This window comes from Symphalangus syndactylus, chromosome 22 (assembly GCF_028878055.3).
Source record: "Symphalangus syndactylus isolate Jambi chromosome 22, NHGRI_mSymSyn1-v2.1_pri, whole genome shotgun sequence".
Lineage (NCBI taxonomy): Eukaryota > Metazoa > Chordata > Mammalia > Primates > Hylobatidae > Symphalangus > Symphalangus syndactylus.
Window position 1 is genome coordinate 17,703,124 of NC_072444.2, and position 16,670 is coordinate 17,719,793.

General features: G+C 57.9%; 1 protein-coding gene across 4 annotated transcripts; it reads right to left on the minus strand.

Annotated features, from left to right (window-relative positions):
- Window positions 1-938: 938 nt before the first annotated feature.
- On the minus strand, window positions 939-16,020 carry NBL1 (NBL1, DAN family BMP antagonist). Of its 4 annotated transcripts, none has more exons than XM_055262259.2 (4): window positions 15,852-16,020; window positions 4,040-4,228; window positions 3,805-3,916; window positions 939-2,529 (listed from the first exon to the last, which is right to left on the minus strand). In XM_055262259.2, exons 1-4 carry the CDS (start codon window positions 15,935-15,937, stop codon window positions 2,266-2,268), a joined length of 651 nt encoding a protein of 216 aa, XP_055118234.1. In that variant the 5' UTR covers window positions 15,938-16,020; the 3' UTR covers window positions 939-2,265. The 4 variants fall into 4 exon arrangements, with proteins under 4 accessions (XP_055118234.1, XP_055118236.1, XP_055118235.1 ...); XM_055262261.2 differs by lacking the exon at window positions 15,852-16,020 and adding an exon at window positions 14,807-15,012; XM_055262260.1 differs by lacking the exon at window positions 15,852-16,020 and adding an exon at window positions 13,214-13,481.
- Between the last annotated feature and the right edge of the window lie 650 nt (window positions 16,021-16,670).

Genomic DNA, 16,670 nt, shown 5'->3' on the forward strand with positions numbered 1-16,670 from the left:
AGCCTCCCAAAGTGCTAGGATAACAGGCGTGAGCCACTGTGCCCAGCCCTTATTTATCTATGAATGTATTCCCAGCTTTGTTCCAGACACAGGATGAAGGTAGGTCCTGCCCAAGACTGTGCTGCCATTAAGTGTCCAGGTGTGAGGTCAGGAGTCAAGGAAACTGCGAGTTTATACGAGTCACCTGTGCTTCCAGAGCCCCAGTTTCCCACTCTGTAAAACAAAGGTGAAATGTCCTACTATGGACTTGTTCAATGATCAAATGAGTGCTGGCGTGCCCAAGCTTGGTGTGGGCCCTGAGCCGATGCCTGGGTTCCAGTCCTGCTGATGACATTTCTTCACCGCATGACCCTGGGAAAATTATTTACTAGCACCTGCTCTTCGGATGCCTCATCTATAAATTGAGGCCATATCCGCATCACTGGGAGGTGGTGCGTACTGGGCGAGGACCCAGCACAGGGCCCAACCCTATATATTAATCTGTAACCAATACTTTTGTCCGTTTCCCCTTCTCCCAGGGGGCCAGGCAGGCCAGGCCCAGGCAAGGGCTGATCCTGGGCCATTGTGTGGGTGAAGGGATGGCATGAGGCAAACCCAGGAGACCAGGGGCCAAAATCCACAAAGCCCAGTGCTGGAGGCTGACCCCAAGGTGTATGCGAGGCCAGAAACCGGCACCCAAGGAAAGAGGTGAAACCTGGGGAGACAGAGGGTCAGGAGCCAGGGGTGCACAGGGCAAGACAGGGAGAGGGTCGCAAGGAGGCAGAGACGGTGGTGCCGCATGGGGGCCGCAAGGAGGCAGAGACGGTGGCGCCGCGTGGGGACCAGGCAGGTCTGCTGAGCACCCCACTGCCTGGGCCCAGGCCCTGCCGCCCCTGGGCCTCGCTGCCGGCACTTCCAGAGAACCTGGGTTGGCAGAGCCAGTCAGTGAGGAGAACACAGGCATTGAAGGAATTTATTCATGAGAAGACTGAGGGTCCGTCAGGGAGACTGTCCAATGGTGACAAGCTCCAGAAGCCCGCACCACAACAGCTGGGTGGGCCGGGCCACCCCAGGCAGGAGGCGGTGGGCTGGCAGCCACCCTGGGCACAGAAGAGCAGACGCACAGTGCTGGGCAACGAGGGCCTTTCTTCACGGCCCGCCTGCCCTGCCCCTCCCCCCAGGCCCCCACCCTCTAGGGTTAAAGTGCAGCTGGGAGGGAGGAGGCAGGCAGAATTGGGGAGCTAGAGAGAGCCCAAGTGAACCCTGGCTGTCCACGCGAGTCCCATGTCCTCCTCGTCCTGGAGTTCCTGGAGGTTCAGCGAGCCCATCCCACCTAGGGCCTCTGGAACCTTGGGGCGAGGGAGGTAACCCCTCACTCCCACACCCATCGATATTTAGAAACAGCACCCCTGGGAGGGGGAAGAGGGCGGAAGGCTACGGCAGCTTTCTCGGGGGCCTAGAACTTGGGGGACAGTGGGGGGCACTAACATTTCTAACAGGGAGAGGAGGGGGATGCTCGTCTTCAGGGGTGGTCTTGGGGGGTCGTCGCCCTCCCTCTGGCCTTGGAAGACTCTTCCCTTTCCTTCTTCCCCTCCTCCCCTTCCCCCACCAGGCAAGCCAAGGAAGCCAGAGAAAGGCCCGGCGAGCCTGGCTCCCAGCTCCCGTGCCATGAGTCAGCAGGGTCCTGCCCAGGCCTGACTCCCAAACCCCTCCACTGAGGGAGGGCCACTTCAGTGCCACCGGGGCGATGCTTCCCTGGAGATGGGAAGTGGGGTGAGAGGCCTTGGGGAAACCTATGGGGCCGGAGCCTCCTGTTTCTGCCAGTGGTCTTTCCAGCTCAGCCCTCCCTCAAGCCTGAGGCTGGCAAGATGCTCACCCTAAGCCCGGGACCTCAGCAGTACCATCTGCACCCCCAGGGACCTTAGCCCGATTGATGCCATCTTGGATGGCCTCCCCCCGCACTCAATGGCTCAGCCAACTTCCTCCCCCTCCCACAGGCACATCTCTAGAAGCCAGACAGGAAGAGACCACCACCCCCCCTCCAAAAAAAGAGCCCTGAAGACCTCTGCTTCCTCCCCCCGCTCTTGAATATATTAAATTGTGCAGCTTGGCTCCAACCCCTCCCCTTCAGATCTCCATGGCAACCGGGCAGCATTCCAAGTCCGAGTCTGAAGCCAAGTCCATCCAGTGCCAAAGGGGGGCTTCAGCCTCTCCCCTGACTCTTCCCCAGAGAGTGAGACCCAACATTCCACAGGGGGATGAGAGGGGAGGAAGAGTCGGGGGGCCTCAGTCCTCAGCCCCCTCTTCCTCCGTGTGGGGGGCCCCAGGGGGGTCCTCGGGCTCAGGGGTCTGCCCGCCAGGGTGGGGATGGGGATGGGGGTGAGGGTGGGTGCCGGGCTGGGATCCCGGCCCATCCTCGCCCTGCACATAGACGCTCAGCCCCTCGTGACTAGGCTCCTTGCCGCAGGCCTGGCAGCTACAGTGCAGGATCTTCTCCACCAGCTTGTCCACCCTGGGCACCTCCTCGTGGCCCGGGCACTCCAGCGTCACCTGCAGAGGGCAAGAGAGAAGCGGAGGCATGTTCCCAAAGGCCTGGGGCAGGCAAGGAAGCCCCTAGGGTAATACTCCCTCATGGGATCAAGAATCCCAGAGCCCACCTGTGATGCCCAGTTAGCGCTGGGGTCCCATGGGGAGGGGGAAATTGAACCCCTGCACAAGCCACCAGAGCTGTTTCCTCACATCCAGTCCTGCCACCTTCTCACCCATTCCCCACCAGCAGCCACCAGTGTGGCCTGCCCCTGCTAAAATCGCCCCCACCGCCGCCATCCCCCTGCACTTGGAGACAAACCCTGACCCCTCACTAAGGCCGCCCAGGACCTTCAGGTGCTGCCGGCTGGCTGGCCTCCCTACCCCTGACCCTGCATCACTCACACCAGTCCTGTGTTTGGACTCTGCCTCAGGGACTCTGCACATGCTGTTCCCTTTGCCTGGAAGGTTCCCCAACCGCCCCCACCACTACCACGTGCCCTAAACTGTGCCTTTGGGTCTGAGCTCAGACTTCACTTCCTCAAAAGAGCCCCGCCCCAAAGCCCAGCCCAGCTGAGGCTCACTCTGCAGGAACTCCATCTACCTCTTACTCTGCCCCTAACATCGCCCATCTAAGTACCTTCTTTCCTTCTCCCTCCCTTCCTCTCTTCCTTCCTCCCTCCCACAGAGCGCCTACCCTGTGCCAGCTCTGGGGACACAAAGACACATTTCCCTCAAGGAAATCAGAGTCTAGTGGGGGAAACAGACCTGTCAAAATCACCCGATGCAGGTGGAAGAGGCTGCAGGTGTGAAAGGCGCTTGAAGCGGAGGCACACCGTGCTCTGAGAGCCAACGGTACCCGGGTGTGCCCCAGTCAGGGGGCCTGGAAAGGGGCCCTGAGGAAACGCTGCTTGGGCCAAGGGCAGAAGAATGAATAGAAGTGAACTGGAGAAGGGGGACGGAGGTGGTGTTCCAAGCAGGGAAAAGAACAGGTGCAAGGGCCCTGGGTAGGAGCGAACAGAGGAGGTGCGAGGCACTGAAAGGAGGCGGCTGTGTTAAGCGTCAAGCTAGTAAGGAGGGCAGGAAGCAGGAGGAGGCTGGAAAGGCCACTGAGCCAGGCCAGGCCAGGTTCTCGGGACAGGGCAAAGATTTCCCCAGCACAAGCCCTTCACCCTGCACACAGTGGGGCCTTGCTAAGGCCCTGTGGCCATCTGCTGGAATACAGCAGCCTGGGGAGAAAGGCCAAGGCCAGGGCAGGCTCCAGGCAGAGACTGGGTGGAGCAGGCAGGCAGTACTCACAATCTCCCACATGGACTGGGCTGGCATGCAGGAGTCACAGTGAACCAGGGACTCTGTGGACTGCGGGAAGGTGTTGGGGACGCTGTAACTGAAGCACTGTCCTAAGCACGCCCTGTGGGAGGAGAGGTCACCATGCCCATGTCACTGTTGGGGAGGCAGGGATGGGCAGCCCTGGTCCTCTTCCTCCCTCCTTGGGCCCCTGTCCGCATCCCCCCACCCACCCCTTGGGTCCCACCTGTTCTGGATGGACTTGGCCTCACAGCCGCTGTGGCCCACGATCTGGGTGATGTTCTTGGCTTCACACCAGGCACTCTTATCTGGGAACAGTGCCAGCTTGTTGATGGGCGGTGGGGCAGCCAGTAGCATGGCAGGGAGGACAGCCCCCACCAGGACCCGAAGCATCATGCCCGTGGCCTCCAGAGCCCTAGAACGGAGCACAGGTGCCAGGTGAGGCACAGCAAGGTGCAGGGGGCCGGGCAGCGGTGTTACAGCATGAGCTCTGGCATCCGACTCCTTGGCGCAACCCCAGCTCTCCCACTTACTAATCAAGTGCAACTTTGGACAAGTTATTTCTCCCCTCTGAATCTCACAATTGGAGCTGGGAGTAGTACCTACATCAGATAGGTATCTGGAAGTTCAGATGAGATATTAAATGAGCCTAGCAGATAATACACATTCCATATTTGTTGGTTGGTTTTACAACTTCCTATATTGCCTTGAGCAAGTTACTTTTTATCTCGGTGCCTCGGTTTCTTCATCTAAAAAGGGGAGATGGTGCCACTGCCTGGCGCAGGATTGCAATTATGAAGTGTTCAAGCAGATGTCAAGTGCTGAACAATTACTACCTCCTTTCTCCCTTTGATGCTGTGAGTCATCCAGGAAAATACACAAAAAGTTGTCCACACAACCCTCGAGGGGCTGGCCACACACCACGTCTCCTGGAAAGCCACTGCAACCGTTGTCAGGATTCCGATGTTTGAAAAGTTAGCCTTAACCTTCACGTTGCTGTGATTTCTTTTTGGTTTTCTTTTTTGAGAAAAGATCTCACTCGGTCACCCAGGCTGGAGTGCAGTGGCATGATCACGGCTCACTGAAGCCTCGACTTCCCTGGGCTCAGGTGATCCTCCCACCTCAGTCTCCCGAGCTGCTGGGACTACAGGCGTCGGCCACCACACCTGGCTAATTTCTGTAAAGACCAGGTTTCGCCGTGTTGCCCAGGCTGGTCTCAAACTCCTGGGGCTCAAGCGATCTTCCTGCTTCAGCCTTCCAAAGTGCTGGGATTACAGGCGTGAGCCACCGCACCTGACCTGCAGTGAATTCCTGGGCCACCTTGGCTGGCCAGACCTCAGGCAAAAAAACTGACCCTGAACCAGGCAGTATTGCTAAGATGCCTCAACACAAACTCGAATCCACGAGGGCTCTACACAGATCACTGCCCCTAGCCCCATTGTAACACGTGAGTCAAGCGGGAGCCAATCAAAGCTAAGCACTTGGCCATTTGCAAATTCCCCTGCTATACGATGGAGCAAGATACTAAAACTATACCAGGATCTGCCAAAAGGTGGCGCTGCAGGGCAGTCTGTGTCAAAGGATTCCGCTTGCAGGAGACGCCCCAGGTAAGTTTCACCCATGCCCCCCAATGCAAAAAGCACAGGGGAAGGAGGCTTCAGAGAGATTCAGAGATGAGGGCAGTGCCTTCTTCAAGGAGGCCCCCAAACCCTCGGAGGACGGCACAGCGGAGAAAGGGCATGGGTCCACGTGTGCTGGGTGATGGGGACAGTCAGGCCTGTTTCCCCACCACCTGTAAAATGAGTGCACTGAGCCAGGCCAGTGGTTCCCAAACCTGACAAATGATCAGAATTCCCTAGGAACTTGTGGAGTAAAAGTTCTAGGGTGGGTAGGAGTCTGCGTTTTGATCAGGCTCCCTAGGCAGCAGTGCGCTCAGTCGGGGATTGTTTACCTTGGGACAGTCCCTAGAGGGGCCTGGGTAAGGCTAAGTCAGGAGGAAGAGGGGACAGGTCCTGGTCCCAGTGGCCCCACAGAAGCCCAGCACCAGGAGTCAGGTGGCTTGAGACTGGGCATCCCATTTAGGACAATCCTACCATGGGCCATGGAGATGGCAGAACCAGGCTTTTTTTTTTTTTTTTTTGAGACGGAGTCTCCCTCTGTCGCCCAGGCTGGAGTGCAGTGGCACGATCTCGGCTCGCTGCAAGCTCCGCCTCCTGGGTTCACGCCATTCTCCTGCCTCAGCCTCCCAAGTAGCTGGAACTACAGGCACCCACCACCATGCCCCGCTAATTTTTTGAATTTTTAGTAGAGACAGGGTTTCACCATGTTAGCCAGGATGGTCTCGAACTCCTGACCTCATGATCCGCCTGCCTCGGCCTCCCAAAGTGCTGGGATTACAGGTGTGAGCCACCGCGCCCGGCCTTACTGATCTATTTTTTTGAGACAGACAGAGTCTCGCTCTGTCGCCCAGGCTGAAGTGTCGTGGCATGATCTCGGCTCACTGCAACCTCCACCTCCCGGGTTCAAGTGATTCTCCTGCCTCAGCCTCCAGAGTAGCTGGAATTACAGGCATTCACTACCACACCTGGCTGATTTTTGTATTTTTAGTAGAAATGGGGTTTCACCATGTTGGCCAGGCTGGTCTCGAACTCCTGACCTCAAGTGATCTGCCCACCTCGGCCTCCCAAAGTGCTGGGATTACAGGTGTGAGCCACTGGGCCCAGCCCAGAGCCAAGTACTTTATAAAGTGTCTGGGGAGCAGGGGTCTAGAGGTAGGCTGGCTGAGTGGGGCTCCTGCAGGGCTGTGACCCCCTCCAAGCACTCCGCTCCCCATCCAGCAAGTTCCCCCAGCTCCTGCCCCTCTCCTGCAGGTCTCCATCTCAGGGGACCCCAATGCCGGGATAAGACCCACTCCCAGCCCACTGGGGAGGAAAGGCAGCTGGAAGTGAGGTCGGACAGGCTGCTCACCCCCCCGGCCTCCCAAATGAGTTCCTGTCACGATCCAGGCCCTCACCCACGCATTTCCGGTCTCGCTGACAAAGCCCACGTTTCCAGTACAACCACATCCTAACAAAATAGAATGGATTCCTCCCTAACTGGCAACCCAATGAATTTTTCAACAAGCCTGGCATGCAGGAGGCTTCCTCACTCCTGAGTCAGGGTCTGCCCACAGCACACCTGAAGGGTCCTGGAGGTCCATTTAAGGCCAGGGCTCCCGGGGCTGGACTGGCCCCCTAGACCCTTAGGAGAGGCCCAGGGACTCTTGCCCTCCTCTATCTGACCCCATCTTGCCTCCTCAGGAACAATAGGTCACAGGGGGCCAGGGAGGTGACTGGGGCAGGAAGTGATGTGGATTTGGAATTGAGACGGGGGTTGTAATGAAAGTAGCCTGGGCCAGGCATGGTGGCTCACACCTGTAATTCCAGCACTTTGGGAGGCCAAAGCGGGAGGACCGCTTGAGCTCAGGAGTTCAAGACTAGCCTGGGAAGCAAAGTGAGACTTGGTCTCTAAACAAAATAAAATAAAATAAAATAATTTTTTTATTATCACATTGTGATAACATATTTTTATTATCACATTATGCATTGTGATGTGCACCTGTGGTCCAGCTACGCGGGAAGCTGAGGCGGGAGGATGGCTTGAGACCAGGCGCTCGAGGCTGCAGTGAGCCATGACTGCGTCCCTGCACTCCAGACTGGGTGACAGAGCAAGAACCTGTCGACAAGGAAAGGGAAAAAAAGGACAGGAAAGAAAAGAGGGAGGGAGGCAGGGAGGGAGGGACAGAGGGAGGGAGGGAGGCTGGGGTGAGCACTTGAGTTGGAATTAGGAGAGGTCACAACTGAGGCTGTGGGTCAGGACTAGGCTGAAGCCGTGTCGAGACCGGGGTTGAGGCTAATGGAGGCTTACTGGGAAATGGGGTAATGGCGACTTTTTGGAGGAGGTTGCAGGCCCAGAGATCAGGAACTGGTTATCAGGGTGAGGCTGGGGCAGGGGTTAGGAGAAATGAGACGAACTGAGGCAGAAGGCCCCCTCCTTACCTTCCACCCTTTCCAGTACACAGCTGAGGTCATCACAGGGCCAGCTGTACCCACAGAGGGGTGCTATAACCCAACCCACCAGGCCCTGGCAGGTTCTCCGCAGGGCGCTGGGGCCTCGGCCTCCCCGGGCCAGCAGTGTGGAGCTCCAGCATTTTCCCTGGGCTCCCCCTGGAAGCGTGCACCCTGGAGTCCCCAGTGTTTGAACTGCAGCCCCTCCCCTTAGGAGCTGTGTGACTCCCAGAAATAAGTCACTCCTCAGAAACTGCCCTTCTCAACCCTAACATGGGGAGCATTGCGCCTTCCCTGGAGAAGAACTGGGAGGAGTAAATGAAGGTTCTCAGCACCTAGGAGGCACCCACTAAGGTCAGCTGTCTTCCCCCCAGGGGATCATGGGAAAGGCTGGGCCAGCATCAGAGCCAAGGCTGGGCTGGAACAGGAGGCAGCGAGGATGCCAGATGACGTCTCTCCCACACACGGCTGTCATCCAGACACACCTGCCTCCGCCCGCCCTCCTGCCCAGCCCCGAAGAGCCCAGGCTGCCCCCACCGGTGAGGTGGGCTCTTGGCTAGCAAGTTTTCTTTTTTTGTTGGTTTATGCTTTTTTGTTTTTTCAAGCAGCAACTCATCTATTTTTTTTTTTTTTTAAGCAGCGATCGTACTTTCCTTCTTGAGCCTTGAGAGCCTCACCCAGATTCTCAACCCTTCCTCCCGCCCTGAAGGTCACACAGCAAGTCATGGGACTCCCCAAAAGCAAGGGCGGGAAGGAAAGTTGGAGATCTCCCAGGCCAAGTTTCCCCGCTCTGCGAGGGGCTGTCCCAAGGCCCCCAGCAAGTCAGGCAAAGCAAGGCTCTGCTCTGGGCCATTCAGGGCCCTGCAGTTCCACACTCACTCACTCACTTCTAGGAGGGTGGGGAGAAAGGCGAGGGTGAGGGCAGGGAGCTGGGGGCACAGACCCTATGCCCACTCAGACATTCCCCTGAGGGGAGGTCCAGGGACATGGGTAAATAGGGGGCAGTTGTTTTGAGTTGGTGCAGTCAGAGATGGTTCTCAGGAGGGAAGCAGAGGTTCTGAATTCTGAACTAAATATAAAAGCGCAATTATAGTCATGCGTCACTTAGCCATGGGGATGCACTCTGAGAAATGTGCCATTAGGTGATTTTGTTGCTCTGTGAACATCATAGAGTGAACTCAAACCTGAATAGTCTAGTCTGTTACAAACCTAGGCTATATGGCATAGCCCATTGCTCCTAGGCTACAAATCTGGACCACATCTGACTGTACTAAATACTGTAGGCCACTGTAACACACACGGAGGCTGAGGGAGGAGAACGGCGTGAACCCGGGAGGCGGAGCTTGCAGTGAGCCGAGATCACGCCACTGCACTCCAGCCTGGGCGACAGAGCGAGACTCTGTCTCAGAAAAAAAAAAGAAAGAAAGAAAGACAGAAAAAAGAAAAAAAGAAAAGAAAACGTATAGTAAGCTAAGCATGGTGGCTCACACCTATAATCCCAGCACTTTGGGAGGCCAAGGTGAGAGAATTGCTTGAGCTCAGGAATTCAAGACCAGCCTGGGCAACATAAGACGATCCCATCTCTACAAAAATTTAAAAACTAGCCAGGCATGGTGGTGCATGCCTGTGGTCCCAGCTACTTGGGAAGCTGAGGTGAGAGGATCACTCAGGCCTGGGAGGTTGAGGCTGCAGTGAGCCAGGATCGTGCCACTACACAATCATGAAAGAAAGAAAAGGTATAGTAAAAATACGGTATTATAATCTTATAGGAGGCCAGGCGCAGTGACTTACGCCTGTAATCCCAGCATTTTGGGAGGTCGAGGTGGGCAGATCACTTGAGGTCAGGAGTTCGAGACCAGCCTGGCCAACATGGCGAAACCCTGTCTCTACTAAAAATACAAAAACTAGCCGGGTGTGGTGGCACATGCCTGTAGTCCCAGCTACTCAGGAGGCTGAGGCAGGAGAATCCCTTGAACCCGGGAGGCAGAGGTTGCAGTGAGCCAAGATTGCACCACTGCACTCCAGCCTGGGGGACAGAGCGAGACTCCATCTCAAAATAGTAATAATAATAATTTTATGGCAGCACCATTGTGTACGTGATTCATCATTATGTGGTGTGTGACTGAATATTAATTTATTCTGTCCTACAATAACTGCCTGATCCTATTCTTTCCCCCATTTTTAGATGAAGAAACTGAGGCACACAGAGGCTAAGAAATCTGCTTGGGCTTACACTGTTAGTAAACAGGAGAACTGGGATTTGAACCTGGACGGTAGCAGGTTAACCCCCGGCTACCCTTGCAGGTGAAAAGGTTCACTGAAGAGAAAGAAGCAAGAAACGATGGAATCTGGAGTCAGGATGAGGCCTGGAGCTCCCACCATTGCCCCAGCCGACTGTGCCTCCCATTCCTGTTAGCATCCTAGCGTTCAGCCACTGCCTGGACTGGAAGCTTGGGGGCTCCACAGACCAGAGTTCAAATCCCATTCCTGACTCCCTAGCCAACCGTCTTGTGGCCATGGCTGACCCTGGCTCTTGGAGCCCTGGTAAAGGTATGTGTGACACGATCCTTCCTCACGGGGGCGCGGTGAGGCTTTAAAGGAGGTGTCCTTAGCACAGGTCAGTGTCTTCCCAACCCCACCCACCCACCACTCCCAAATCCAAGCCCTTCACTTCCTGAGCGGCCCCCTGCCAATGCCTGGTACATTCTGAGCTGCCGCCCACACAGAAAGGAAATACCCCGGGAGGTGACAACAGCAGACCCATTTTGGCACTCTGGAAACTGAGGCACAGGTCCAGGAAGTGACCCACCCGTAGCTCCCACTCCGGGGAAGAGGGCAGGGAACAAACACAGCAGCCCTGCCCTGGTTGCTTTCCTGGAAGTCTTGGTCCAGAGGGTCCCCCAGGAAGGCCAGCTTCGGGGTCAGGCCTGTGAAGCCTCTTTCCTGAGATGCCTGCCAAAACTGAGACGCCAGGGCCTGGCCCTCCTCGCGTGACCCCCCAGGTATGAGGCATGGCCTGGGCACCTGAATGCGCTCCCCACGGGACTCCGAGGCCCAGCCAGGCCAGGAGCAACAGCCTCCCAGCCCCCAAGAAAGGGGCTTCGATTAACAGCACTGCTGCTGAGGCCCCCCAGCCCCACTGCCTGGATTCCAGTACCTGGAAAGGCATCCTAAACGCACCCTAAATACATGGGAGTGGCCTAGATTTCAAGGAACACTTACCCCTTCCTGACTCCTGCCCACCACAAAACCCTTTGGAGAGTGGATCGGCTTTGGTATAACAAGTGAACCATCCTCCCCAATTCCTCTTCTGGGTTAAGTCTGAATAGTCAAGGTCACTCAAGGCCAGATATACCAGGATTTTCAAGGTAGAGTGTATCCATTCACTCCAGACCCACACACACACAAAAGCAGGCATACCCCAAACCATCTGCACCACCTATGAACACAGAACACACAGACGCATATTTAAGCATGCCTATATATGCACAAGAAAATGCACATCCGCACAAGCACACACACACACACACACACACCAGACCTTTCCTGTTACCGGTTCCAGCAACCACTCAGTGCAGAGCCGTGGAGGGCAGGGCTGACGAATCCTCAGTGGAAAGGCAGGGCTCTCCCTCCCCATCTTCACCTCCTGCTTCCAGAACCTCCTCTGGGAACCTCCCCACACTTGGCCCCGGCTGATGGGGATGGACGATTCTACCTGTGGGCTCAGCATGCAGGTGACACCACAGTCCGCATGCACAACGAGCACGCGGCGTTTGTGGCTGGTGGCTTTCAAACCAGATGCTCCCCCTCCCCTGCCTCTCCCACCTTTCCTCTCCCCCCACACTCACTAAGGGCAGGGTCTGGCTCTCCTCCTCCATTCTCCACAATTATGACAGACTGGGGTTCAAATCTTAGCTCAGCCATTCTAATCTTTCTCTTTTTATCTTTATGTTTTTATTTGTAACAGGATCTCACTCTGTTACCCAGGCTGGAGTGCGGTGGCACAATCACAGCTCACAGCAGCCTCAAACTCTGGGGCTCAAGTGATCCTCCCACCTCAACCTCCTGAATAGCTGGTACTACAGGCATACACCACCATGCCCAGCTAATTTTTTGTATTTTTTGGAGAGACAAGGTCTCCCTTTGTTGACCAGGCTGGTCTTGAACTCCCACTTCAGCCTCCCAAAGCGCTAGGATCACTTGGCCCCATTTTAACCTTTCTGTACCTCAGTTTCCTCATCTGCAAAATGGGGACAGTGCTAATATCCAGCTCACAGGACAGCTGTGAGAATTAAACTGAAGAATACATGGAAACCTCTGGAGAGATCGCCCATCATAGTTAATTCCTCAGTCCATGTCACTTTAAGTGCTAGCTTGGGCCTCTTATCCTCCCTGGCCTCTGCCTGCTCCCTTCTGCCCCTCGCTCCCACAGGATCCTTGGCAGGTCCTGAGGCTGTTTCAGTCTGGGCTGCATCTGCCCCAGTGAAACTGGATTTAGGGAAAACCTTGAGGTGAAACTCAAGCAAGTGGGATGACAGCTGGGAATGGATTTTAGAAACTGTCAAGGGCGGCCCAACATGATTCCCTGCCAAGGTGGGAACTGGGAGGAAGATCCCACTCAGACTCTTAAGACAGGGTCGTGGAGACAACAGCCTCCTCCAGAATCCAAATTCAAGAGAACAGGCTGTGCCCCGCTGTCGGGCTGAGCGTGCTGCTGGGCGCAGAGGGTGTGGAGGGCGGCTGGGCTGCTGCCCTAGGCTTGGGGCTTGGCAAGGGCGGGGCAATCGCTCCAGGTCTTGGAATGAGCACAGGGACTTCCTTGAATGGTGCAACTGAAATTATTGCTCTGTGAAGGGGCAAAGCAGTGTCAGGCCTGGGGCTCCCTGCTCACCCAGGTCAGGCCCTGGATCTGGTCAGCCCGACCGGGTTTCCTGGGCTCACCCTGGGGTTTGAGGATGAGTTCTCGCCAAAGCTCATATATTGGCTCTCTGTGTGCCTGGAGTCAGGAGAGTCTAATGGTTACAGCTCGAGCCACTGACCATTTGCTTCCCCTCCCTAAGCTTCACATTTGCAACCTGTAAAATGGGCAGCCTGGCCTGGGAACATCCATTTCAGCAGATCCCCCAGGGAGGAGCCTGGCTCCAGCATACTGCTTAAGGCCACTGTGATTCCACGACCCCAGTCTCATGGCAGGATGGCTTTTCCTTCCTTCATTCAGCACTGGGGAGAGCATGAGTCAACTGTCCAGGGGGCAGACACACAGGGCCGACCCCGTGCCACCCAGGCCTGCCTGCACCTTCCAGCCCTGGCCACCTCTGTGCCAGCCCCCCAACCCAGGCCACGGCCCTCCTTACTGCAGACCCTCCTGCCCGCAAACCAAAAACAGTCTCCAAAACAAATCCATGCTAATGAGCTGCTGCAGGGCCGGGCTGCACATCTGCTCAGCAGAAGTTCCACTGCAGACCTCACCAACAACCCTGCCCGCTCCGGCAGCCTCCGACCCTTGGGGTTGTGGGTGGGGGGAAGCAGCTAAACTCAGCCTGAAATTTCACTTTAAAATAATGAGGCCATATCCCTGGCCGATGCAGAACACCTACTCCCCTGTCCACCCCTCCAAAACACAGGCCCGGGAGAGAGGTCCAGCTTGCAGGGGTGGGTGGAGAGGGGTGGGGGTCACCCAGGAAACGCTGCAGCCTCGCCTTTTCTTTGGCCCCAACTCAAGGCAAACCACGCCCAAGCAGTCCCAGCATCTGGGGGAGTCTAGGGAGGCCCCATTCCGCAGTAACAAAGGGTGAGGGGCTCCTTGTTGACAAATTGCTTCCCCGCCAGTGCTCACTCTTTGGCCTCCAGATCTGACCTCTGTTTTCCTGGGGTGCCCCTAGTTACAGGCTGGTGGCGTCCAGCTTGGGGAGCGAGGGCCTCCGAAAGCCTGGAACTGTGGCCTTCTCCCTTGATGCCCGCCAACCCCCGGCCACGCCAAGGCAGGCGGCTGCCCCCTTTGCTGCCGCTTGTAAACGATCAGAATTGCCCCGCCCTGGGAGCGGGCCGGGCAGGTGGCCCGCAGCAGGGCCTGTCGTCCAGCCGGCCTCGCGGGGGTGGAATTCTTAAGAAAACTGAGCCCCCGGAAAGGCTGGCTCTCCCTGCCCCAGACTCAATTCCAGGGAGATGACCCGGGCCAGGCCTCGGGGCCGGCGGGAGGCAGGGGGAGGGTTTGGCGCACCCGGTCCAGGAAACTATTCGTGAACCCCGCTGGGGGAAGGCGAGCCTCCGACAGTGGGGGGATTGTCTGGATCGGAGGGCGGGGGGTCAGGGAGACGCGCAGACACAGGGCGAGACCCCCACAGAGGGCAGCGCAGAGACAGAGAGAGGGAGAGAAAAGCCAGAGGCAGAGACACAAACGCGGGCAGCTGAACACGGAGGCAGGCGGGGAACGGAAAGAGACGGGCAGACGCGGGGAAAGTGAGCGGCGGAAACGGAGCGACGAAGAGACAGACACACGGACGTGGGGACCGAAGCAGAGGGGGCCGCGGGAGGCGGAAACGTCCAGAGCCGAAACGCGCGGCGCGGCGCGGCGAGGCCCGGGCACGGCCGGGGGACATGCGAGCCCGGCCCGCCCGGCCACGCATCTCCCTCCCTCGCTCTGTCTCTCTCCCGGCCGCGGAAACTCCGATCGAGAAACGGAACCCCGGGGCGAGTCTGGGGACGGGCTCCGGACGCGGCGGTGCCCCCCGGCCACCCCGTGCCGCGCCCACGTCCCCAGCGCCGGCGTCCGGAGGCGCCCGCCAGGTCCCCCAGGGCTCCTGAGCTCGGCGGCGGCGCCTCCACCCGGTGCCCGCGGCCGCCGGACGCGCCGGGGGACGCAGCTCCGGGCGGGGGGCGCGGCACTGCCCCCGCGGCCGAAGCCTCTGGAAGCCGGGCGCCCGCGTGCCGGCCCGGGCGGGACTTACCGCGCGCGCCCGCCGGGTCCTGCGGAGCTGGGTGCGGGGGTCGCGGGCCCGGGCGCCCCAGGAGGCTCGGCGAGGCAGCCGGCAGGGCTGGGGGCGGCCCCGCGACGCTCGGCTGGACTGCGCTGCGCGCTGTCTGCGGCCCCGGGCGGGCGCGCGGCGCGGGGGAGCGGCTCCGACGTCAGGGTGGCTCCCTCCAAACAGGGCGCGAGGGCGGGGGCAGCGGGGAGGGCCGCGCGCAGAAAGAGCGGGCGGGCGCGCGCGGCCTCTCCCTCCGGGTGCGCAGGAGGGGGCGCCGCAGCGGCAGGGGCCCCGGGCCCTCTCCCGGCCCGCCCGCCCCGGGCTGAGCTTCGGCGCGTTCCGACGGCGTGGTGGGGCGGCCGGGACGCCTGGCGGGCGCCCGAGAGTCAGGGCAGCCCAGCCGGGCGCCCTGGCCCGTTCTAAAGCGCCCTCCCCGGGTTTCTCTGCGTTTCCACTCTCTCCGCCCGACTTTTACCGAGCCTGGGCCGTCAGGCCGTGCCAGGCCTCGGGGTGACAAAGATGGATGTGTCCTTTTTGTGGGCACCGGGCATTGCAGACTTGCCCCGAGAGTGGGGCGCCCCAGCCCGCCGCGTCCCGGCACCAGGAGTCCCCAGTTCTGCGGTGCACCCCATCCCGTCCGCTTCGGCATGCGACCCGGTTCAAGTCCGTGCTGTGGGTAGCCTGGGTCGCTCAGCCTTGCCTAGTGTTATCCTAGTGTCGCTCTCGGCCCCACGCACTTGGCTTGAGCATCCCGAAAAGCCCCAGGGACTATTAGGAACTAGAAAGCCAGCAAATGAACTCACTTCTGTGACTCCTGGGAAGAGTGGAGCTCCTGGCCCCAGCTTCCAGCCTCACCTCGGGGGTTCCTATTTAATCAGTGGGCACTTGGGTGGATTGCGGCCGTACCTTCTCTATTCTGTGTGCTTAACAACGGGGTGAGAAAATAACTTTGCTTCTGGAAAGTGGTGGCCCAGGACACTGGGACACGATTGTAGGACTTGGGGATTTTGCTTTACAGCATAGTTACTTGTGTCCATGTGTTATACCTAGCTTGGCTGGAAACTTCCAGATAGACACAGTCCTGCTCGTCTGACTCATGAGGTTGCCGAGCATCCTGGGTGGCTCCTAGTAGCCTGCTGGGAACTCCCTGGTGTACTCCAGCCTACCCGCACCCTCCATACCCAGCCTGCATCTGTGCCTCCTAGCTGTTGCCTGCGCCCTTCCCTCTGCCCGGAATTCCCTTCCTCTCCTTTCATCGCTGGCAAATATTCTTCCAGCACCAGATTGGAAAGTCTTCCCAAGACCCTCTGGGAGCATCTCCCTCCTCCCCTGTGATCCTGGAGCACAGGATGAGAACTTCTGTTCATGTCAATTTCCCTCTAGAATAGCTGTGTACATCTCTTTCCTCCATTAGACCCGGAGGGCAGGAATCATGTGTTTATTTCAGTGTCTCCATTGCTTATGGGCAGGCCAGGTGAGATGTACAATGTATTTGGTTGAATGAAGTTATTATTATTATTATTATTATTATTATTAATTTTGAGACAGAGTTTTGCTCTCATTGCCCTGGCTGAAATGCAATGGCGTGATCTCGGCTCACTGCAACCTCTGCCTCCCGGGTTCCAGCAATTCTCAGCCTGCCGAGTAGCTGGGATTACAGACGCCCACCACCACGCCCAGCTAGTTTTTGTATTTTTAGTAGAGATGGGGGTTTTGCCATGTTGCCCAGGCTGGTCTCCAACTCCTGGCCTCAAGTGATCTGCCCGCCTCAGCCTCCCAAAGTGTTGGGATTACAGGCGTGAACCACCAAGCCCAGTGAATAAAGTAATTATTATCCCCCATTGAT